Raw genomic sequence first — 23,026 nt, forward strand, 5'->3', positions numbered from 1 at the left:
GGTTTTACTGGGGGAGCTCAGGTAATGTAATTATGTGCATGAGCACAAATCACCACATCTGTATTTTAGTCCCGTCCGAATCTGCCATGCAAGTCATTTTTACTTGGCAGGAAGGTTATTATCCCATCCTTAAAAACCTACAGTTTTTCGGGCAAACTCTCACGTCCTCTGATAACACATATCCTGTGCGAATCATCATCCCTGTGTATTGAAGGATATTACTGAGTTTAACACGTGCTGCACCCAGTTTGGGTAAGAACATAGGAACAAATTAATGCTTAAAACAAAAGTGCTATGCATGTAGTCTACAAATGGATCTGTTTCGTCACATATCAACTTAAAGTGCCTATTCCTCTTCCGCAAATGTCAGTTAATTACATTTATGCATAGGTTACAGTTCATGGTTGTTATTGATACGTCTTGTCATTTTGACTTTCTTTGAACTGAAGGCCATTAGGCCAATATTAGGCCATCCATAGACATTTAAAACATCTTCCTACCTAGAAGAGCCTCCAGGCTTCCGTCATAATTACCCATTTTGAATGAGGAAAACAATTATTACGGGGCAGTTGGGTAAAGCTAATCCCATTCGAATCGTCCACTGGAAAAACTGACCTGCTGGGGTAGTAATTACATCACCTACATTCTATAGTAATACTAGTCCCGTGTGAATAGGGCTTTAGTCATGGAAAGCGCATGATGTTTTGTACACTCAGTGCATCTCAATCTTGACCAGGATTAGTCCGATCTATTTTGGGTGCAATTTGAATGGAATTGATGGGAGAGAAAAAGACTGCGGCAACGATATTTGAGTGAGGCTGTTCTAAAACTCTTTACAATTAAAGAATAAGGTGACCCCCGAAAGCCAGATGGAGAAGTGTAAATTAGACACGCATTATCATTAGATTACTGTAGCTGCAGCAAATGTAGTCCTTCCTTTTACAAGACAAAAAGTTACCATGAGATGATAAACTCATTGAACTACACTCCGTAGTGAGAAGCGGTGTCCCCACCATGAGCGTCGATGATTGGTCAAGCAGATAGCAGAGAGGAGGCCGTTGAGAAGACAGATTTAGACAGCGCATATCATTTAAGAGTGCCATTTCACATCATGCTTTTCATATAAATCATTTATTATAAATTTACTGGTTTCTTGCAGTTATTTATCCTGGGAAAAGGGAGTGGGTTTGGGCTGGATATCTCGGTAACCCGGTTCCCACTATTTAACCCTAGTCTGAAGCAGCCTAGTCTCCTGAAACATCCTGTACAACTAACGTTTTGGGAAAGTTACCTGCAGGTTGTTGAGAGGGTCCATCTTCATGACTGGCCCAACAGTGCTGAGGGGGAGGCTGACTTCAATGGTCTGGTTTGGGCCAAGAGGGGTGAGGACCTGGAGTGGGCCGGCAGGGGCCAGTCCAAAACTAGAGAGAGAAGAGTTCCAGTCAGAACTAGAAAAAAATTAAAATCACATTCACACCAGAGATGTTTCCTTATGACCGTCATATAGACATATAGACTTCCGCTCACCTGTTCCTGTTGAATTGGATGGCGAAGTCAGTCATGACGCTCATGGCCTTGTTGGTGAGGACCAGCTCCATCTGGATGACTCCAGCACGCCGGGCGAAGGTCCCAGAGATCTCCAGACCTTTAGCCTTCATGGCTGGGAGCCACACCTGAGGATAGAGGATACCATAAGAGGAACCGTTTGTATTAAACTAGTTTGTATTAAATAATAATAATTACATTTATTTGGCGGACACCATCAGGGCACTCAATGAAATATCACATTAACAGTAGAATCAGTACATCAAGTCAGAAAATCAAGAGCATCAATCAAAGTACAATTTAAAATCAAAAAGGACAACACGAAACAGGACAGGTAAAAATAAGGAAGGGTTGGGTAGAGGATCCAAACATGGTTAAGGGTAAGGTTTATGTTGGAGGGGACACAGTGATACTGGGAGAGCACAAGTAATGTAGGACAGAGTCAATCATAGACCATAGGTATCCTTGAAGAGGTGTGTTTTCAGTTTTTTTTAATGAGATGGCCATCTGCATGTTGTAAGTATGGGGGGGAAGTGCATTCCAGAGCCTGGGTGCCGAGCAACTGAAGGCTCGGGCACCCATGTTGGAGATGCGGGGGAGGGGGGTGACAAGGAGACCACCAGAGGGGCGGAAGGGGGCATAGACTGGGAGAACAGAGAGGTAGGTGGGTACCAGGTTGTGGAGAGCGTGGAGGAGTGTCTTCAGCATGATCATCTAGGACCATATAGGCCTAGTAGTTACAGTGCATTCGGAAAGTATTCAGACCCCTTGACTTTTTCACACATTGTTACATTACAGCCTTATTCTAAAACGCCTTTAATTGTTTCCCCCCCCCTCAATCTACACACAATAACCCATAATGACAAAGTAAAAACTGTTTTGAAATGTGTTAATTTTTTTTACTGAAATATCAAATTTACATAAGTATTCAGACTTTTTACTCAGTACTTTGTTGTAGCACCTTAGACAACGATTACAGCCTTGAGTCTTCTTGGGTAAGACGCTACAAGCTTGGCACACCTGTATTTGGAGAGTTTCCCCCATTCTTCTCTGCAGATGCTCTCAAGCTCTGTCAGGTTGGATGGGGAGCGTTGCTACACAGCTATTTTCAGGTCTCTCCAGAGATGTTTGATTGGGTTCAAGTCCGGGCCACTCAAAAGACATTCAGAGACTTGTCCCGAAGCCACTCCTGTGTTGTCTTAGCTGTGTGCTTAGGGTCGTTGTCCTGTTGGAAGGTGAACCTTCACCCCAGTCGGAGATCCTGATCGCTCTGGAGCAGGTTTTCATCAAGGATTTCGCTGTACTTTACTCCGTTCATCTTTCCCTCGATCCTGACTTGTCTCTCAGTCCCTGCCACTGAAAAACATTCCCACAGCATGATGCTGCCACCACCATACTTCACTGCAGGGATTGGTGCCAGGTTTCCTCCAGAAGTGACAATTGGCATTCAGGACAAAGAGTTCAATCTTGGTTTCATCAGACCAGAGAATCTAGTTTCTCATGGTCAGAGTCCTTTAGGTGCCTTTTGGCAAACTCCAAGCGGGCTGTCATGTACCTTTTACTGAAGAGTGGCTTCCGTCTGGCCACTCTACCATAAAGGCCTAATTGGTGGAGTGCTGCAGAGATGGTTGTCCTTCTGGAAGGTTCTCCCATCTCCACAGAGGAACTCTGTAGATCTGTCAGTGACCATCGGGTTCTTGGTCACCTCCCTGACCAAGTCCCTTCTCCCCCTATTGCTCTATTTGCCCAGGCAGACAGCTCTAGGAAGATTCTTGGTGGTTCCAAACTTCTTCCATTTAAGAATGAAGGAGGCCACTGTCTTCTTGGGGACCTTCAATACTGACATTTTTTGGTACCCTTCCCCAGATCTTTGCCTCGACACAATCCTGTCTCGGAACTCTACGGACAATTATTCTGACATGCATTGTGAACTGTGAGACCTTATATAGACAGGTGTGTGTCTTTCCAAATCATGTCCAATCAATTGCATTTACCACAGGTGGACTATAAATCAAGTTGTAGAAACGTCAAGGATGATCAATGGAAACAGGAGGCACCCGAGCTCAATTTCAAGTATCATTGCAAAAGGGTCTGAATACTTACATTTTTAACACAATTTATAAAAACCTGTTTTTGCTTTGCCATTATGGAGTACTGTGGGTAGATTGATGAGGGCATTTTTAAAAAATGTAATCCATTTTAGAATAAGGCTGTAACGTAACAAAATAGTTTCAATACCATCATATTAAGTGTACTACCATACTCTATAGACACTCACTGTCTTGGGTGGAATGTATGCTCCCATCGGCATGCCAACCCCCCCTCCGAGGTCAAAGAGGTCTCCAAGGCCGCCTCCCACAGGAGCGTTTAGAGAGGCTGGCATCACAGCGGGAGCTGCGCCAAAACCAGCCCCCATCTTTGGATGAGAGACCATGTTAAAGAGCTGAACATAAAATTGCACCAAAATATCATTTTTCCAAATTAAATGTTTAAACAACCAGGCTTACCGCAGGACTCCCACCAATATCTCCTCCAAGCTGAGGGGAGAGAGAGGAGTTCAGTTTAGACATTATTAGAATGTTACACCTTATTCCAGCAGGATGAGGGAGATACTAGAGGAAAGACTGAGGGAGGGAGGTGGGTGTGTGATGAGGGGTTGCTAAGATAACCATGTTCCATGACATATGAAAAGCATGGTTTAAACTGGGGAAGGTGAGATGAGAGCATACAGAACAGTGTCCTATATCTATGATGAGAGCTACTGGAGGGTCATATGGAGGTCGAAGAGCGCAGGACGAGCATCATGTATTCAGGTTTTCATTCAGATATCTCAGAAACTGTAAATGCCAACTGTTTGCCAGCACAGTGGTCAGTTAGGTGGTTACACAGAGTAATCCGTATTGAAATACATCACTATCAAAAAAATAAAAATTATGAAGAGATGAGTGCAAATGGAAACCAGAAATGAATAGGGCCTAAACATCTAGAGTAGCGTGTTAAAATCATAACAAATACAGCTAGCTACAGTAAGTAAGGGCTTTTGGAACAACAAACACAACAAGACCTACAAAAGGTCTCAGAGGCCTGAAATAAACTTAAAAAGGAACTAAAGAAACTTGTTGAGACGATAGGAAACATCTCTGATCTACTACAACAGACAGTGACACTGCAGCTAGAGATGGGGAGAGGTCACAGTACAGCACAGGGTACCATAAGGGGACTCAGTCTAGTCTGTCTAGGAGCCTCTACTGATGCCCCTCAACCAACCTCAGCAGGGGGGCTGTGCTCAGTAGAGCTGTGGTCAGGGGGGCTGTCAGTGTGACTGTAGTCAGTGTGGGTGTACACTGGCGACGGGGGCTGAGGTGACGGAGACTGTGGAGGGTCCGTCCGCAGGGGAATGTGTGGCTGATGGCAGGATGAATACAGTAGGGTTGTCATGTTAGATGTATTCATTGACATGGAACAATCAGGATGCATCAAGCACAGAGAAAGAATATTGAAGAGGTGAATGCAGGACACAGTATACACACATACACTTGTAGATACAGCAATGATAATGCCCTACTACTAGGCTTGGGCAGTTTACCAGCGTATTTGGAAAAGCCACAGGATGGTTCTTCCAATAAATATTTTTTTTTAATAGTTTTTCAAATAAGTGTATATTTGTAACTACGTTTTAAGTGATTACCTGCAGTCAACTTGTACAATACCATAGGAAATTGCATTCTTCATTTCTTCTGTCACATTATTTTAACTGATGAAGCTTACCGTAGTTCCCCAGAACATTTGAGCCAGTCACGTGTTTGTAAACAGCACAACGGGAGGAAGCGAGCTGGGGAGTACATAGCATTCTATAGCTATCAGCGAGTCTGTTGTGCAGCGCACATGAAGTGATGACGTTACACTTGTATGCGATTCACTACTAAATGTTTACCATCAGATATCTTATAAGAACTTTCTGCCAGAAGTCAAAGCGCTCTGGATGAATTCTGTACAGCTGCCATTTATTCCCCGTGCTTCATACGATCGCCCCCCCCCCGTTCTTCTCCCATCTGCTCCGTGTATACATGCTGCTCTTCCTTCAGAAAAACATTCATCGCAACTTTTTGCAAATGTATATGTCCACACTCACCGAAAATGACGTTCTATAGCTACTAGCTATGCGTGTATAATTTTATGTGCTGCGCTTTTAGCGCTCCCTTGTGTGCTATGCCGGTATTACCGTAAATCTAGGTATGAGAGAAGGACAGTATGACAATATAAAAGTCTGGATACCACCCAAGCCTAGCTGCTACATCTAACTAATGATGATGTAATGTGATGTGTGACTATAGCTATGTCCTCTCCCTCCTTGTACTTTAGTTACCGGTTCAGACTCATCCATCTGCAGGTGTGGCATTAACATTTAAAAAAAGAGGAAAACACTCAGTCAAAAATAAAAAATGGACTATGTTCACTGGTTGACCAGGGGTAGCAGCACAGCAGGCTACAGTGAGGTACCTACCAGGCTGTCCAGACCTCCACCAAGGAGATCCATGCCTCCCATCTGCATGCCGGAGGTGGAGGGGTTGGGACCAGTGGTGGTGGGGGGTGCCAGGTCCAGGTTGAGAAGGTCCCCCAGGAGGTCTCCCTGGGAGGGGATGATAGAGGGGGCAGCTTCAGGGGCAGAGCCCCCAGCAGCATTGCCCACATCTGGGCATTCCGTACCCTCTCCTCTGGGGGATGGAGAGACCAGGACAGAGGGAGTTAGAGACAACTGCAAAGATTCACCACAATAAAAGGGGGTATTTAAGAACTTCCGTTGTTTAACCTGGTTTGAATTCCTAAACACAATGTTTTGAGCTAAAAATGTAAAGAGAAGCCTAGTCTCAGCCAAGCTAAATTATCTGGAACTCTTGATTCAATAAACCAACCCTGCTTAATATTGGTCCTAAGGTTATTTAAGGGAACACCATTGGCACATCTTAAATGCAATGAAAATAACAATTAAATGGCATTAAGATTGAATTTAAAATCAGCCCATTACTGTGTGCTGCACTTCATGTCTGCTGGGAACACAGCCTCATGTGAGATCTTTCGGACAACTCTGATTCATTGAACGTGGCTTAAGCCAGTATAAAGTAAGGTATGCTTTACACAAAGTAAAGACTGGGTGTACTCTAGGGGTAAATAACACTACTTCGGGGACTTACTTGGGTGCAAATAAGGTGTTTAGTTAGGGAAACTCAAGTGGGCCCTAAAAGTGTGTGTGTGTGTGTGTGTGTGTGTGTGTGAGAGAGACTCACGATCCAGTGCGTGCGGGGAGCCTTTTGTGCATCACACCGCGGCTGCCCTCCACGAAGGCGCTGGGAGGCTTGTGGTAGACGGAGGCCAGCGTGCCGATGTGGCAGATGAGCTCCTCCAGCAGGGTGGGCTCAATCAAGTCTGTCTCCTCTGAGATCAGAGGCTTCTCGGCCAGCACCACCTCCTTGGCAGCCACAGGGTCAGTGGAGAGCAGACGCCAGTAGATGTAGCCACGGTCTCGCAGGTCCGGGTTGTCAGAGTCCTGCAGACAAGAGATTGAGAGGATGACTGATGGGGTGAATAATAAATAGTAACTGCTTCACAGACTCCGCTCTCTGCCTGTTCTTCTCACTTATGTCATGTCAGATACTAAGCAAATAATCTAAGAGTCAGGTTAGGCTCAATTCCCTGAGGGGTATAGCTAGAATAATCTACTCAGTCAATAATAAGAAAATTCAAGGGAAGATTTGAACAGCATCAGCAAGGCTTAGAATAGAAGTAAGACACGCGGTACAAGGACATAAAAACTAGAACATCGGGAATATATTTTTGGTCCTGGCAGCTTCCTGGCAGTGTTGAAACTCCCCTGGCACTAAACTCCAAAGTTAATGACAACTCCCACAGTCTGAGGAGAGAGATGAACTACTCATAAAACACACGAATAAAGGTGTTTATTTAATACTACACTCAAACTCAAAAACACTCCATCTCATCAGAAATAGTAGGGTACCGTTTATGGTGACGTTGTCACACTGGCTGTCAACTTGACACATTTCAATGAGTATCCCACTTTTCATGTTGCCTCAGCAGTGCTGGAATGACTAGGCCCTATCGTCTGGCAGACGCCACACGTGAATGCGTCATTCCATTTGTGGGATGGGGAGAATCATGAATAAAAGCAGCCATTTCAATAGTGTCCCAGCAGGCTAGTTATTTATGAAGTGAAAGACGTTAGCGACAGCCACAGGAAGCACAGTAAATAGAATTGTGCCCTTGTTGTCAGGTTAGTCAAGGACATCCCATAGTAATTAGACCAATAAAAGAGCTACAAGCATTTAGACTACCCCACCAAGATCACAGCCCACTTGTAAACTGAGTTGTTCCCATCTTGTGAACTGGGTTGTTCCCATTAGCATTTGAGCAGAACACAATCTTTTTGTCCTTATTTTTGACCTTCCCTTTTTCCTGGTGTGTTGCTTGGCTGATTGGCATATTTAGGATAACACTTGAAGGTGTTCCAGACTTTCTGGAGAAAATGGTAAGCTAATTGTTGGGAGATGTATAGTCCTGTCTTCCATCTCTCCAACTTACTTTGGGAATTCAAAGTGAAGACAATCTGGTTTCTGTTCTTCTATTGGGCAATTAGTGACAACTGACATGGCCTGAAGGCTCTGGCATAAGAAGCATTGGTGTGAGACTGTGGCTGATTAGATCCCTGCTGTTGACGGTGTGTGTGTGTGTGTGTGTGTACACCCCAGGACACTCACCTGTGTGGCCAGGCTCAGCACCTGCTGCACCAGCTCCTGAGTCTCAGTGGGTTTCTTCAGGAACAGCTTCACTATGGCTGTCAGCAGCTGCAGTTGCACCTGGGAAACCAGAGCAGACGAGACCAGATATAACTCACTCATACATACATACATACTACTCACATCAACTCAGCTTACAGCTACAGTTGAAGTCAAAAGTTTACATACACTTTAGACAAACACATTTAATAGTTTGTCACAATTCCTGACATTTAATCCTTGTAGAAATTCCCTGTCTTAGGTCAGTTAGGATCACCACTTTATTTTAAGAATGAGAAATGTCAGAATAATAGAGATAATTATTTATTTCAGCTTTCATTTATTTCATCACATTCCCAGTGGGTCAGAAGTTTACATACACTCAATTAGTAATTTGGTAGCATTGTCTTTAAATTGTTTAACTTGGGTCAAACGTTTCAGGTAGCCTTCCACAAGCTTCCCAAAATAAGTTGGGTGAATTTTGGCCCATTCCTCCTGACAGAGCTGTTGTAACTGAGTCAGGTCTGTAGGCCTCTATGCTCACACAAGATTTTTCAGTTCTGCCCACAAATTGTATATAGGGTTGAGGTCAGGGCTTTGTGATGGCCACTCCAATACCTTGACTTTGTTGTCCTTAAGCCATTTTGCCACAATTTTGGAAGTATGCTTGGGGTCATTGTCCATTTGGAAGACCCATTTGTGACCACGCTTTAACTTCCAGACTGATGTCTTGAGATGTTGCTTCAATATATCCACATAAATTGTACATTCTCATGAAGCCATCTATTTTGTGAAGTGCACCAGTCCCTACTGCAGCAAAGCATCCCCACAACATGATGCTGCCACCCCCGTGCTTCACGGTTGGGATGGTATTCTTCAGCTTGCAAGCCTCCCCCTTTAACCTCCAAACATAACGATGGTCATTATGGCCAAACAGTTCTATTTTTTGTTTCATCAGACCAGCAGACATTTCTCCAAAAAGTACTATCTTTGTCCCAATGTGCGATTGCTAACGGTAGTCTGGCACTTATGGCGGTTTTGGAGCAGTGGCTTCTTCCTTGCTGAGCGGCCTTTCAGGTTGTGTCGATATATGACTCGTTTTACTGTGGATATAGACACTTTTGTACCCGTTTCCTCCAGCATCTTCACGAGGTCCTTTGCTGTTGTTCTGGGATCGACTTGCACTTTTCGCACCAAAGTACATTCATCTCTATCAGACAGAGCTTCCTGAGCGGTATGACGGCTTCGTGGTCCCATGGTGTTTATACTTGCATACTATTGTTTGTACAGATGAACGTGGTACCTTCAGGCATTTGGAAATTGCTCCCATGGATGAACCAGACTTGGAGATCTACATTTTTTTTCTTCTTCTGAGGTCTTGGCTGATTTCTTTTGATTTAACCACGATGTTAAGCAAAGAGGCACTGAGTTTGAAGGTAGGCCTTGAAATACATCCACAGGTACACCTCCAATTGACTCAAATGATGTCAATTAGCCTATCAGAAGCTTCTAAAGCCATTACATAATTTTCTGGAATTTCCCAAGCTGAATTTTCCAAGCTAAATTATAAGTGAAATAATCTGTCTGTAAACAATTGTTGGAAAAATGACTTGTCATGCACAAAGTAGAATTCCTAACAGACTTGCCAAAATTATAGTTTGTAAACAAGAAATCTGTGGAGTGGTTGAAAAACTAGTTTTAATGACTCCAACCTAAGTGTATGTAAACTCCCGACTTCAACTGTACCTACATAAACTCAGCAAAAAAATAAACTGTTTGTCAAAAATCCAAATAACTTCATATCTTCATTGTAAAGGGTTTAAACATGTTTTCCCATGCTTGTTCAATGAACCATAAACCAATTAATGAACATGCACCTGTGGAACGGTTGTTAAGACACTAACAGTTTACAAACGGTAGACAATTAAGGTCACAGTTTTGAAAATGTAGGACACTAAAGAGGCCTTTCTACTAACTGAAAAACACCAAAAGAAAGATGCCCTGCTTATCTGTGTGAACGAGCCTTAGGCATGCTGCAAGGAGGCATGAGGACTGCAGATGTGGCCAGGGCAATAAATTGTAATGTCCATACTGTGAGATGCCTAAGACAGCGCTACCGGAGGACAGGGCGGACAGCTGATCGTCCTCACAGTGGCAGACCACGTGTAAGACCTGCACAGGATCGGTACATCCGAACATCACACCTGCGGGACAGGTACAGGATGGCAACAACAACTGCCCGAGTTACACCAGGAACGCACAGTCCCTCCATCAGTGCTCAGACTGTCCGCAATAGGCTGAGAGAGGCTGGAATGAGGGCTTTGTAGGCCTGTTGTAAGACTGGCAAAAAGTGCTCTTCACTGACGAGTCGCACTTTTGTCTCACCAGGGCTGGTGGTCGGATTCGCGTTTATTCTTCGAAGGAATGAGCGTTACACCGAGGCCTGTACTCTGGAGAGGGATCAATTTGTAGGTAGAGGGTCCGTCATAGTCTGGGGCGATGTGTCACAGCATCATCGGACTGAGCTTATTGTCATTGCAGGCAATCTCAACGCTGTGCGTTACAGGGAAGACATCCTCCCTCATGTGGTACCCTTCCTGCAGGCTCATCCTGACATGACCCTCCAGCATGACAATGCCACCAGCCATACTGCTCGTTCTGTGCGTGATTTCCTGCAAGACAGGAATGTCAGTGTTCTGCCATAGCCAGCGAAGAGCCCGGATCTCAATCCCATTGAGCACGTCTGGGACCTGTTGGATCGGAGGGTGAGGGCTAGGGCCATTCCCCCCAAAAATGTCTGGGAACTTGCAGGTGCCTTGGTGGAAGGGTAAGGTAACATCTCACAGCAAGAACTGGCAAATCTGGTGCAGTCCGTGAGGAGGAGATGCACTGCAGTACTGCAGCTGGTGGCCACACCAGATACAGACTGTTACTTTAGATTTGGATCCCCCCCTTTGTTAAGGGACACATTATTCAATTTCTGTTAGTAACATGTCTGTGGAACTTGTTCAGTTTGTCTCAGTTGTTGAATCTTATGTTTATTCAAATATATACACACGTTAAGTTTGCTGAAAATAAACGCAGTTGACAGTGAGAGGACGTTTCGTTTTTTGAGTTTACATACTGCTTTTTTGTACTGCATGTATGTACTAAACAGAATTTGCACAACACTTCCAACTAAACACGTACTCTACAAAGAGTTCGGCATGTAGCGTTTTATACTGAAAAAAATTACAACTCAACAGCCTGAACAAAAATCTCTCTCCAATGCATCAATATTATGTCTAAATCTGTCCTGCTAAAATGGAGCAGAATTAATTAATCTATGGCTTAGCCTGTGGTTCCCAAACAAGCAGAGCTAATCCCGAAGGAAAACATGTGCAGAATACTCTAGACTACTCTATATACATGGATCCACAGAGGAGGATATAATACCAACCGCTTCAAGGAGGAAACACTAGATTTCAATTGCTATTAAAGTGTCATGTTTTTTCCATTATTTTCATCATCGAGAGACTGGTTAGAAGATGACGTTTATAGGAAACACAGACTTGGTACTTAATGTCTCTGCACGAGTCTACAGTTTTTCCTAACTTCGTCAAAAACAGCTTGAATTCTTAGAGTAAATCAATGCTCTTTCACAAGCAGTGCCTTTAAGCGTGCCATAACCAACCAGTCAGCATCTTCATAGAGCTGCTGGTGTTACCTCTTGAGAGCTAAACCAGCAGTTAACCTGTGAGACTACAGCAACCCCTCTTTTTCAAAGTCAACCAGTCAAGTATAGGGCTACCCTCTCTTGCTATAGGCTAGTAATGCAGCCCCCCCCCAATATCTCCCAGTATGCACAGAATGGTTCCATTGAAGCCTGTTTACAGTGAGCAGTAAACAGCATATTGTTAGCATCCCAAATGGCACCCTATTCCCTATGTAGTGCACTACTTGGGACCAGGGCTAATAGTGCACTATATAGGGAATAGGGTGCCATTTGGGACATGTCCCATGTGTGAGTGAATCAGACCTGGGTGCTCTCGTCGTGGAAGCCCTCCAGAAAGCTCTCCAGCAGTTCGTCAGCGTTGTCGATCCTCTCAGCATACTCTCCTACGATCCAAATCATGGCTGCCCGCGCCTCCGGCTCATCCAGGGAGTCCAGGTTCTCACACAGCGTGGCGATCACACTCTCATACCTGGGAACAGACAATGGCAACGGTTAGGAACTAATGACTCAATACCAAGTCATTGTCCACGGAAAAACATTTTCAAATGGGAAATAGGTTTGTAGTCATTTGTTTTTTTTTTCTTCTCATTTTACCATATTTATCAACTGTTGTCAGTTGAATATAAAATGTTATCGACTCTGCAGCATTCCTCGAGAATGGTATTAGCATAAATGCCAACACAGCATCTTAACAGGATGTGCTGGAGCAGTAATGCGAGCCAAAGGCAAGGCAATAGAATCTGTTCATACTGTTGCATAGACAAAGAAACATTTCACAGCCTTTGAATCTTCACTTCACTAAATTATAGGACTTTGTTTTGTTGAACTCTGTGCCCCTGTATTTACATGACTGCACATAATAAAATATTTTGTGGGCTTTCTTGCGAGCACAATTACTAAACTTCATGCTGGATGACCTGTTATTTTCTGCATCACTTTTTGCTGGAGGAGAAAGAAAAAGAGGGAAATAAGGGAACAGAATGGCTTTACAATAAATTACGATGATTCACTACCCAACACCTAAAAAGACCAAGAAAAGAGTTACCAAACAGTACGCAATCATCCATTTCCTGGCATAAATAAAATGTCGGAATATACAGCAACAGCTAATAAACTTAATTACAGAGTAATGCAGGTTCAATGAGTGACTCGTGGCTGTGAGGTCATGTTCAGTAAACAGCAGTCCAGTAAGTTAAGTAAGTGCAGGGCGACATGGACTGGGTTTCAAGTGGGTAGGAGGTTTGTCTGTCTGTCTGTCTATGTGGCACATGGATCCAGCCTACTGAGCCTTGATAGAGTAGGGGTCAGGCTCTGCCTGGGGCTGCCTGGGAGTTGTCAGGGGCAAGGATTCAGCGCTACGCACTGCGGACTGACACCTTGCATATCTATGAGTGAGAGAGGTTAGAGGAGTCTTCATTCGGCCCAAAAGCTCATTTTCATGCCTTTCACGATGAAAGCCAAGCAGAAAACCCGCTGTCAGAGTAATGAGCTTTCTCGCTACCTCTCAGGCCAAGATGTGATCTGGGTGGCAGTGAGCCGGAACAGACAGGGCTCCAGTGTGTGTGGGTGCGGCTATGTGCGAGTATGAATGCATTTGCTTGCGCTAGTACACTATGCTCGTCTTAAGTGACAACAGGAGAGACCATAGACCATTTTAACAAGTATGGCAATCTCTGCTGAGGTGTAATACAATTTCTGTATGACTCATTGAATATCAATCTCCCTCAAAATTGTCCATGGCTGGTTTAGTCCATCGCTATACTTCTGGTTGCCTTAAACATTAATGAGATAGATTGCCTGTCAGATCTCAACAGCCTATTTTGATGGTTGGAATGGTTTCCCAGTAAAAATATTGCACAGAAAAATAACACTACCCTACTTACATCTGTAAGTGCTGGTTAGACTCCACTGATTAACTCAGTTGTGATATACGCAGTGCCTCTTCCACCCGTCATTCATTTCGCCTTATAATTGTGAAACGATTTGAGGATCCATTCATAGGAAAACCAAACACTAACTGGATTATAAGGATTGCGAGCCCTATGGGCCCGGATCAAAAGTAGCATACTATATAGTGAATTGGGTGCCATTTGGGATGCAACACTGTGTAATAACCAGGCCTGGACCTGACCATCAACAGGTGACCTACTTGTTTGGGTACTTGCGGAAGATGTCCTTGATGACCACGATGGCCTCCTGCACCACATAGTTGACCTTGGTCTGGATGAGGTCCAGCAGGGTGCTCACACAGCGCTCTGCTGATTGCTGACAGACAGACAGATGCTGTCAGCCAAACACAGAGCAGGCCAGAGAGACCCTACCAAAATCAGCATTATTCAGGCTTTCAATATTTATGGTGACAGTCATCTGGCTTGGTCATCATAAGCATGAAAAAGCCCCAACATTTCACAGACATATATACTGCACATGCTGCACAGTAAACCCATGACACACATTCATTAGGCTGGCAGTAAAACAGTACAGTTAACATGAGGGTTTGCTGTATAGGACTTTAAAACACTATGTATATGACCTGTGTACAGTCGTGGCCAAAAGTTGAGAATTACAAATATTAATTTCCAAAGTCTGCTGCTTCAGTGTCTGTAGATATTGTCAGATGTTACTATGGAATACTGAAGTATAATTACAAGCATTTCATGAGTGTCAAAGGCTTTTATTGACAATTACATGAAGTTGATGCAAAGAGTCAATATTTGCAGTGTTGACCCTTCTTTTTCAAGACCTCTGCAATCCGCCCTGGCATGCTGTCAATTAACTTCTGGGCCACATCCTGACTGATGGCAGCCCATTCTTGGATAATCAATGCTTGGAGTTTGTGGGATTTTGTTTGTCCACCAGCCTCTTGAGGATTGACCACAAGTTCTCAATGGGATTAAGGTTTGGGGAGTTTCCTTGCCATGGACCCAAAATATTGATGTTTTGTTCACCAAGCCACTTAGCTATCACTTTTTCCTTATGGCAAGGTGCTCCCCCATACTGGAAAAGGTATTGTTCGTCACCAAACTGTTCCTGGATGGTTGGGAGAAGTTGCTCTCAGAGGATGTGTTCTTAGGCAAAATTGTGAGTGAGCCCACTCCCTTGGCTGAGAAGCAACCCCACACATGAATGGTCTCAGGATGCTTTACTGTTGGCATGACACAGGACTGATGGTAGCGCTCACCTTGTCTTCTCAGGACAAGCTTTTTTCCGGATGCCCCAAACGATCGGAAAGAGGATTCATCAGAGAAAATGACTTTACCCCAGTCCTCAGCAGTCCAGTCACTGTACCTTTTGCAGAATATCAGTCTGTCCCTGATGTTTTACCTGGACAGAAGTGGCTTCATTGACGCCCTTCTTGACACCAGGTCATCCTCCAAAAGTCTTCGCCTCACTGTGTATGCAGATGCACTCACACCTGCCTGCTGCCATTCCTGAGCAGGCTCTGTACTGGTGGTGCCCCGATCACGCAGCTGAATCAACTTTAGGAGACGCTCCTGGCGCTTGCTGGACTTTCTTGGGCGACCTGAAGAGTTCTTCACAACAATTTAACCGCTCTCCTTGAAGTCCTTGATGATTCGATAAATGGTTGATTTATGTGCAATCTTACTGGCAGCAATATCCTTGCCTGTGAAGCCCTTTTTGTGCAAAGCAATGATGACGGCAAATGTTTCCTTGCAGGTAACCATGGTTGACAGAGGAAGAACAATGATTCCAAGCACCACCCTCCTATTGAAGCTTCCAGTCTGTTTTTCAAATTCAATCCACATGAGAGAGTGATCTCCAGCCTTGTCCTCATCAAGACTCACACCTGTGTTAACAAGAGAATCACTAACATGATGTCAGCTGGACATTTTGTGGCAGGTCTGAAATGTTTTTTGGAGATTCAATTAATTTGCATGGCAAAGAAAGACTTTGCAATTCATCTGATCACTCTTCATAACATTCTGGAGTATATGCAAATTGCCATCACACAAACTGTGACTGAAAATTAATATTTGTGTCATTCTCAAAACTTTTGGTCACGACTGTAAAGCTACATCTCCTTTCCCTCTCTCACCTCCACTTTGATGGCACAGCGGCCGATGGCTCTGACTGCCTTCCGCACAAAGTCCACATCCACCTCAGTGGCATACTCCTTCAGCTCTGCCAGCACCTAAAAAAAAAACACCAGCATGTGGTCACTGATACTGGCTTTCATCTTGTCTAGGAATCACATTACTGCTTGTCCATGTTACTTCCCAAATTATTACTTATTTAAAAATAAAATAAATATGGCTTTTAAAGGTTCTAACTGTAACTGTGTGTGTGGGTCACCTGGGCGATGTTAGCTTGAGATGCCAGGCGGATCATGATGTCCAGTTTCTCCAGCTTGACGTAGATGGGGTCGTTGTACTTCACAAAGAACACCTTCATCTCATGCTTCAGAATCTCTGGGCTGCACAGAGAAAAAGGTATGATTGCCATCAACAGAACATTTATTTGCCAGTTCAATAACGGTGGAATTAGCAGAATACAGCCAACACATCCAAACTATTTAATGTGCCGAGGAATCACTGGTAAAATCCCAAATGGCACTCTATTCCATATATAGTGCACTACCTTGGACCAGGGCCCAGGTCAAAATATGTGCACTATATAGGGCAGGGTGCTCCAGCCCTGTTCCTGGAGAGCTACTGTCCTATAAGTTCATTCCAAACCTTATTTAGCGCATCTGATTCTAATAGTTGGTTGATAAGCAGAATCAGGTTAGTTACAACTGGGGTTGAAGTGAAAACCTACAGGAGGGTAGCTCTCCAGGAACAGGGTTGGAGAGCCCTGATATAGGGACGAGAGTGCTATTAGGACAGCACACACACTGAATAGCTGTATTAAGCTGCGACACTCACTTCTGTTGGTAGTCCCTTTATCCCTCCTACCGTTTCTGTACGATGAGGTTGATGTTCCTCAGGGCCACGTACTGCAGCTCGGGCTCTGCAGACAGCAGGGTGACCAGGGGCGGGGCCAGCTTCTTCAGCAGGGTGCCATAGTAGTCCAGGTCCTTAGGAAGCATCTCCATGAACTTCATCAGCACCTTGACAGCTGACAGCACCACCGCAGAGTTGGCATGGGACAGACGGGGGGTCACCCGCTCACAGATACTACAGAATGAGAGAGGGAGGGGAGGACAGAGATGAAACGAGTACAAATAGAGGGGAGGAGAGAGTGGGGAAATGTACACTTAATATACAGCAGATGGACATGGACACTGACAGGGAGAATCAGTGTGTCAGATAAAGCAATAAACTAGGAGGCCTCCAGTGCTTTCTGACCTCTGGGACTCGCGGTCATCGCGAGGGGTGTAGTTGGCCAGGCAGTCCAGAATGAAGATCTGACCCCACTCGGTGCACTCGTTGAGGGCCGTCAGCAGCTTGTTGATAGACTGGGGGTTCAGGTCCAGCAGGTTGCTGTTGGGGTGGGACTCTGCAATCTCAGACAGGGCTGCCACAGCATTTGCAACCACCTGAAAGAGAAGGAGGGCCAGAAAATCAGCAAGTTAGACTGCAAGAGCACATACAGTGGGGCAAAAAAGTATTTAGTCAGCCACCAATTGTGCAAGTTCTCCCACTTAAAAAGATGAGGCCTGTAATTTTCATCATAGGTACACTTCAACTATGATAGACACAATGAGAAAATCACGTTGTAGGATTTTTTATGAATTTATTTGCAAATTATGGTGGAAAATAAGTATTTGGTCACCTACAAACAAGCAAGATTTCTGGCTCACACAGACCTGTAACTTCTTCTTTAAGAGGCTCCTCTGTCCTCCACTCGTTACTTGTATTAATGGCACCTGTTTGAACTTATCAGTATAAAAGACACCTGTCCACAACCTCAAACAGTCACACTCCAAACTCCACTATGGCCAAGACCAAAGAGCTGTCAAAAGACACCAGAAACAAAATTGTAGACCTGCACCAGGCTGGAAAGACGATTGAATCTGCAATAGGTAAGTAGCTTGGTTTGAAGAAATCAACTGTGGGAGCAATTATTAGGAAATGGAAGGCATACAAGACCACTGATAATCTCCCTCGATCTGGGGCTCCACGCAAGATCTCACCCCGTGGGGTCAAAATGATCACAAGAACGGTGAGCAAAAATCCCAGAACCACACGGGGGGACCTAGTGAGTGACCTGCAGAGAGCTGGGACCAAAGTAACAAAGCTTACCATCAGTAACACACTACACCGCCAGGGACTCAAATCCTGCAGTGGCAGACGTGTCCCCCTGCTTAAGCCAGTACATGTCCAGGCCCGAAGTTTGCTAGAGAGCATTTGGATGATCCAGAAGAAGATTGGGAGAATGTCATATGGTCAGATGAAAGCAAAATATAACTTTTTGGTAAAAACTCAACTCGTCGTGTTTGGAGGACAAAGAATGCTGAGTTGCATCCAAAGAACACCATACCTACTGTGAAGCATGGGGGTGGAAACATCATGCTTTGGGGCTGTTTTTCTGCAAAGGGACCACGACTGATCCGTGTAAAGGAAAGAATGAATGGGGCCATGTATCGTGAGATTTTGAGTGAAAACCTCCTTGCATCAGCAAGGGCATTGAAGATGAAACGTGGCTGGGTCTTTCAGCATGACAATGATCCCAAAACACACCGCCCGGGCAACGAAGGAGTGGCTTCATAAGAAGCATTTCAATGTCCTGGAGTGGCCTAGCCAGTCTCCAGATCTCAACCCCATGGAATATCTTTGGAGGGAGTTGAAAGGCCGTGTTGCCCAGCAACAGCCCCAAAACATCACTGCTCTAGAGGAGATCTGCATGGAGGAATGGGCCAAAATACCAGCAACAGTGTGTGAAAACCTTGTGAAGACTTACAGAAAACATTTGACCTCTGTCATTGCCAACAAAGGGTATATAACAGAGTATTGTTTTGTTATTGACCAAATACTTATTTTGCACCATAATTTGCAAATAAATTCATTAAAAATCCTACAATGTGATTTTCTGGATTTTTTTTCTCATTTTGTCTGTCATAGTTGAAGTGTACCTATGATGTAAATTACAGGCCTCTCATCTTTTTAAGTGGGAGAACTTGCACAATTGGTGGCTGACTAAATACTTTTTTGCCCCACTATATCTCATTGCAGCCCACTAGGTTAACAGAAGTCATTCATTGCCAAACAGCGAATGGCAGCCATGACACTTCCCTCACATCTGACCATTGTTTACGTCACAGAGAGCATTACAGGACCCTTCCAGCACTGTCTCTGGTGATCTACCCCAGGCCCCTTGTGATCCACACCAGGCTTCTGTCCTTGCACCAGTGAGGACAAATATCAGCAGAAGAGGGCAATGTCCTTCCTGCCCCCAAGACCTGCCTCAAAGTTCTGAGCTGCTGATTCCAGAGAACTGGCATGCAACTCAAGAAGCAGCAGCGGATTGACCGGACGCTGTTTACGGAGCTCACAATTCATCACAATCCTTGCCCCGGTGGGTCGAAAAGCAGAAGAGGGTGAGGTCCTTCTTGCCTGAGGCCTGCTTGCGAGCAACTCTCAAAGAGCAGCAGCGGTGGATTGGGGAGATCAAAGACTTGCTTGAGAGACACCAGACTAACGTCGGTCCAGTTTGAGCTGGCGGGCAGCAGTAGATTGGCCAAACGCTGTGTACTATCGCCCGACCCCTTTGCATGTCCACTGTGTGACATTTGTAACTAATCTGTATTTCACTCGAATATGTGGCATGAATATATGCAATGCTTACAATTGTCTACTACAAAAGGGGTAGTTATACAGACACTCCTTTAATTCTTATGGTCCCCTCTAACTTCAAAATGTTAAATGTGAACTGAAATGAACCTTGTTTTAAGAGCTACTGCAAGTCACTCTGAATAAGAACGTATGCTAAATGACTTAATGTAAACTCTCATTCTTGAAAAGTAGGACTTTAGCCCTATAGCCAGTAGTCTAACCCAAGGTCAGGTAGTCTAGCAGGCTGGTCACCCTGCTATGGGAGCCTCACCATAGGGTTGGAGTCAGAGATGAGGTCCTTGAGGGTGTCTAGGAAGCCCTGGTCCTCCACCAGCTGGGCGTTGATGTCATGGAGCTTGGCCACACACACAGCTGCAGTCTTCCTCACGTAGGGGTCCTCGTCCTTCAGACATTTCCTCAGAGGCTCACACAGGTACTCAGTGATCTTGTCCACGCGGATGCAGCCCATAGTACGCACAGCCAGGGCCCGGATCAGGGGGTTAGGGTCCTCACAGTCCTGAAAGTTGAGGAGAGTCTCTATGTTAGTTTTCACACACTGAGGAGTATTGAGATGTCACTACCAGTCCTCTAACTTAACAGACAGTGAGAAAACCTTTTAGAGCAATAGGTCAGTACTGTTTGTCGGACCTGCCCTGGTTTTGTGCTTTACCTTGACGAAGGTGTTGACAGCCATGATGGCCATGTCGGGCTGGCTCTTGGCATAATTCATCAGGTACAGGTAGACTAGCTTCTTCAGCTCCAGGTTGTCAGTCTGCATGCAGTTCACCACATCTGGAAACAGGGCACTGGGGGAGGGGGAGACATAGATCATGAGGGTCTATGAAATCAGCTACTAGTGAATTATAGGATCTCTATGTGGGAGCAGAGTCAGGATGGGCATAACGATTGACCACATTCTCAGAGATGACACAGTGCCATCTGAGGGTGGCAATGGACAATGTTATAGCACATCTTTTCACCATGGGGTTCTGACATATTCTAACAGGATTCACCTGACATCTTTCCCAACGGTCATGGAGGCAATGACCTTCTTCACAGCCTCCTTCTTCTTCTCCTTCTTATCGCTGTTCAGCTCGGCTTTCAGCTCAAAGATCTCTCCTGCGCACACATGAAAACGGAACATAACAGATCGCAGAAGTGTGTGTACGTGGAGTAGTCATGCATAATGCAGCAGATCAAGACTGGTGTATATAACCAGTCACTGTAGGGTACCCTGCATATAACCAGGCACAACATGAACACATTTATTATTATTATAGAGATTCGGTTGACATAGAACTATTTAAACAGTTTGTGGTTGGGAGACATTTTTTTTTCTATAACATTTTCTAGGTCTCCCTGACTGGTTACACAACATTTGGATTAGTGCCTAAAAACAAGTCATGACTCATGACTAATATGACAAGAGTAGCCTAAAGCTGAGCTCTGAATAAATGTTAACAATAAATAGGCCAAATTGAAATTCACTTTGTAAAGTAATAAGTTATAAGACCTTTCTTTGTAGTGGTGAAATACTTGGAGTCCGTCATCTTGGATCCAAATTGTCGGTTCTCCTGCAAGGGAATGAGAGAGAAAGAAAAAGAGAAAAACAAGCACTGAAGTATTTTTTTCCTAAAAGGAGAGGGATCCACAAAGGAGAAAGGAAACTAAAAGTGCAAGTGTACGCAAAATAGGAGGACGTTCTTTCTTCCATCACTTGGACACTTGGCTGTGATGTTTTTCTATGAAATAACACAATGGACAATGTGTAAAAACACATTGGTCGACTAAAAAACAGCACATACTCAATCAGCCAGCCTGACTGGTGGTGTCCTCTGGGGTCTACAGAATCTCAGTCTGCAGCGCACAGCACTATCCATTTCCTGTTGTTGAATTCCACTTTATCCTTTATGTGAAAGGTCTTCCCACAAAAAAAGAAACACTACTCTATACTAAAAAGCAACACTGAAAGTAGCAGGCTTTGAAAGTAAAAACGCTGTGAAAACAAAAGCATTTGTCTCTTATTTCACTGAACCCACCCAACTTTAGAACAATATGATCAATTTTGGCAATGTGTCTCACATGTTGATGCAATATGAATGGTGCTGTAGCAGTCAGTGCGTTGACTCCGTTTTATCCATCATCATTAACACCTAGTATTAATACTTTTTTCTGCACAAGGTAGCTCTATAGACAATGTAAAGTTAGACTGTATGAACAATAAAATAAATGCCACTACTACAACCATGTTATCACACCCTGCTCCCACAGTGATAATGCAGAGAGCACAATGCCGTCTGGATGGGCAAAGAGAACAATGACAGGTGGAAGAAAAATTTTGCTGCCCACCTCCCTGTCACTGGCTGGACAAGTTTCTAAATTGCAGTGCTGTGTGGTGGTGGTTCATTTGACAGGACCCTCAAATTCCCTGGGACTAAAAGTCGTAGGTCAACCCCTGATAGAGTAATGTTAGCTAAAATGTTATAGTTTGAGATGCATGAATAAAATGTGTTACCTACATTCAAATGTGTAGGAACTGTGTTAGTACTGCATCATGACCACCAGATCTGTGGCCCTTTGGGAACAAATATATGAACTGAGTATGATCACAGTAAGGCCTAATTGCTGCGTTATGGCAATAACTGGCAGTCAACAGCCAGCTGTCATAATGCAAATGTTGCTTCAACACAGACTGCCTTTGCATCTAACGTTAGCATTAAGTCAGTTATTCACCAAAGATACAAGTTGCTGTAAATGAATCACTATTTTTTAAAGGTTTAGTAAAGGAGCTGAAACTGACAAACAATGCGTGACATTGACAGCGAACAGGAGCCATTCGACAGCTGTCAAAATCAAGCGTTTGACCGATTGTTATTAACTAACTAGGTTGCTAATAGTGTTAGCTAGATGGCACGCTAGCTGCTTAGCTACAACAGATGCTAGTTTAATTACCCGGGGCCATAAGAACATATTGAAATACCCTGTAAATTAGCTACTTATGTGGATAAGGTACAATGTTAAAAGCCCTGGCAAAATATGATCATCATAACTAACTAGTTACACATTTTCACACTTCCTCATTGTGATTACTAACATTAGCCAACATTTAGCTAGCTAACCAGAATGGTTAGCATTACCTCGGCTCTGCTCTCATTCACCTCAAAAGCCAATTTGTATCAAGACAAATGTAATGGCACAAATTTGATTTTAAACATAGTTATCTTTCTAACTTCGATTGATCA

The 23,026-nt window shown here is 44.2% G+C and overlaps 1 protein-coding gene across 7 annotated transcripts in view; it reads right to left on the minus strand.

Moving 5' to 3' along the window:
• The window catches only part of LOC115111651 (AP-1 complex subunit beta-1), a 56,122-nt gene that overhangs the window by 32,719 nt on the left and 377 nt on the right, over window positions 1-23,026 (minus strand). For 4 of the 7 annotated variants that reach the window (XM_029637953.2, XM_065011593.1, XM_065011592.1 and 1 more), the window contains exons 2-19: window positions 21,298-21,358; window positions 20,798-20,903; window positions 20,455-20,590; window positions 20,056-20,301; window positions 17,358-17,548; window positions 16,965-17,186; window positions 16,363-16,483; window positions 16,106-16,201; window positions 14,198-14,313; window positions 12,352-12,517; window positions 8,316-8,414; window positions 6,831-7,090; window positions 6,050-6,260; window positions 4,813-4,950; window positions 4,053-4,082; window positions 3,824-3,961; window positions 1,528-1,673; window positions 1,292-1,421 (exon numbers count right to left, since the gene is read on the minus strand). In XM_029637953.2, the coding sequence (XP_029493813.2) occupies window positions 1,292-1,421; window positions 1,528-1,673; window positions 3,824-3,961; window positions 4,053-4,082; window positions 4,813-4,950; window positions 6,050-6,260; window positions 6,831-7,090; window positions 8,316-8,414; window positions 12,352-12,517; window positions 14,198-14,313; window positions 16,106-16,201; window positions 16,363-16,483; window positions 16,965-17,186; window positions 17,358-17,548; window positions 20,056-20,301; window positions 20,455-20,590; window positions 20,798-20,903; window positions 21,298-21,358 (2,613 nt within the window). The other 3 variants (XM_065011595.1, XM_065011594.1, XM_065011597.1) reach the window with 3 other exon arrangements.

The sequence above is a fragment of the Oncorhynchus nerka genome, linkage group LG27 (genome assembly GCF_034236695.1).
Source record: "Oncorhynchus nerka isolate Pitt River linkage group LG27, Oner_Uvic_2.0, whole genome shotgun sequence".
Taxonomy (NCBI): domain Eukaryota; kingdom Metazoa; phylum Chordata; class Actinopteri; order Salmoniformes; family Salmonidae; genus Oncorhynchus; species Oncorhynchus nerka.